The sequence below is a fragment of the Emiliania huxleyi genome, assembly GCF_000372725.1.
Source record: "Emiliania huxleyi CCMP1516 unplaced genomic scaffold EMIHUscaffold_3010, whole genome shotgun sequence".
Lineage (NCBI taxonomy): Eukaryota > Haptophyta > Isochrysidales > Noelaerhabdaceae > Emiliania > Emiliania huxleyi.
In genome coordinates, this window is record NW_005199761.1 from 1 (window position 1) to 2,144 (window position 2,144).

At 63.2% G+C, this 2,144-nt stretch overlaps 1 protein-coding gene across 1 annotated transcript; it reads right to left on the reverse strand.

The window, feature by feature from the left end:
- Positions 1-63: 63 nt before the first annotated feature.
- Positions 64-1,125, reverse strand: EMIHUDRAFT_255045 (hypothetical protein; the record flags this gene model as incomplete). Its single annotated transcript, XM_005774988.1, has 3 exons — positions 64-428; positions 648-688; positions 1,007-1,125. Coding segments are annotated over 3 exons (525 nt in total), but the record flags the coding sequence as incomplete, so codon positions are not given.
- Between the last annotated feature and the right edge of the window lie 1,019 nt (positions 1,126-2,144).

The following is a 2,144-nucleotide window of genomic DNA, read 5'->3' on the forward strand; positions in this document are numbered from 1 at the left end:
GGGCAGTGGGCGGTGGTTGGAGGGCAGGGGGAAGGCCGCCGCCGCCTGCAGCAGCGCCGCGACGAGAGCGAGCAGCTGCTGCTTTGGGGCGCCGTCGCCGTCCTCGTCGCTCTTCTCGGCCTCGATGCGGAGGCCGAGGAACCAAAAGATGTCGGCCAGGTCCGACTGCACCCGCGGCAGCAGCGCCCGGTCGACCAGCGCCGCGTCCGAGAGCACCGTCACGAGCCGCTCCGGCTCGAGCGCGCCGCGCACGACGGCGGAGGAGAGGTCGTGCAGGACCACCTTGAGCGGGTTGGGCGCGGACGGGTCGGCCGGCGACGCCGCCGCCTCAGAGATGGCCGCGGCGCAGCCCTCGTCGCTCCAGTTGTCGAGCAGCGACTGCGACATGGTGTGCCAGCGTGTGCGCTGAAAAGAAGAATTTTTACCCCCTCGAAAAGAAGAAAAGGAAAAAAGAGTGAGGCTGAGCACGTGAGCCCCGTGGCTCGAAGCGGTTCCTTTTTTGAGCAGCGGCGATGTATTCTTTTTTTGCTGGCCCGTACGTCATGACGGGGTAGGTAGGGTAGGTCTGGGCCCTCCCGTCGGGTTTTTCCCTCTCTTCACGCTGGAATTTTCAGAAAAAGAAAATTTCCGCGAAAATCACGATGTACGGGCCAGCAAGATGCCGCGCTCCTCGCACACGGCCACCAGCCTGCCGGATCGCCGCTGCACGGGGCTAGGCACCAGAAGATGAGTGGAATTGATGAATTGGGCCGTCGTCCGTGCCTCCCCTCTATACGTCAGAGTGGGACCTACGCCGCGCCGGGTAAGGGGCGCGCCCGGTCCTCGACGGAGCCGCGCGCCCCAAACGACCCAGGCGGCGAGTAGTCGTCCTCGAACCTTCGACATGTAGTTGCCCATAGATAGCGCCCGCCCGCCCCCCCCTCTGTCGCTTCGCAAACGAAAAAACAAAATAAAACCAAGCAAAAGAGAAAGCGAGGCCAAAAAACGATTGCGTAAACGGCGTCACAAAGCCCGCCGGTTTTGATCGACAATCGTGAGATTGACCGCCGTCGACCAGAGAATTGACGGCAGCATGCAGACGATGTGCCAGCTTGCACGGCGCTCGCGCCGCGCCGGCTGGCTCATCGAGAGCGCTCTCTGGCGCCATCCGGGCCACGCGCGGCGCCGCGCGTGCCTCGCGCCACTCGCCTCGGCTGGCAGCACAGCGCCAAAGCCGCCTCGCAAACACCGCGCACAGCACCAGCATGCTGCCCACCAGGCAGCAGAGTGCTGCACCGGCGTGCAGCGGGCGCTGCGGCGCTGCGGCGCCGCCTCCCCGCCCTGTCCACGGAGCAGATGAGCGGCGGCACGGCCTTCCACCAGCTGCAGGAGGTGCGCACTTCTCAAAGGAAGCACAGGATGCTCCCGCAGTTTACGCAGCTTTGTGCAGCGCAGCGCACGGGCCACGCCACACAAAGCCGACCCTCAGTCTGGCCAAGAGGCTGTCTGCGGAAGGCCTGGCAGCGCGTACTCGCCTCCTCCGCGGCCATGCCCTCCGCCCGGGCGAGCGAGGAGCGGGGACACAACCATTTCTGGAATCGTGTGTCCTCCGAAGCAGCCTCGATAACAATTCTCATTCTTGTATTCTTAGTGTGAGTGTTGTTGCAGCACCTGTGTGTGGCAACGAGTGGAGGTGAAGTTGTTTGAGACACGCTGCGGCGTGCGGCGGCGAGTGCAGAGCGCACATGGGGAGAGAGAAGAGAACGGTCAAAGTCGTCGTTGCTGGGCGGCTCGCGGCTCGCGTCTCGCGGCCTCAATTGCGTCACGCTCGATGATCCTTGTCCCAGACATTTGCACGATTGCTTTTGCTTGAGCGCCACGTGCGATTTCTCTTTTGCGGAAGAGTAAGGGGCTGACCACGCGTGAGACTGTGCTCTCGTTTTTCCACGTTGCTCGTTGGCTGGGGGCGACCGTCGCACGGTCCCCAGTACTAGGGTGAGGCGGAGCTTTCGGAGGTGCGGGACGGCTGCGCTCTCCTTGTCAAGCGCGCGGGCGAGCCGCCCGCTCTCCGCGACAGTGCTCAAACTTTACCGGTATGAGACCGGTATTTGGCGATATTTTGATTAGTTTTGGAGTGGTATGGTATAGTGGTATGCGAAAGTGGT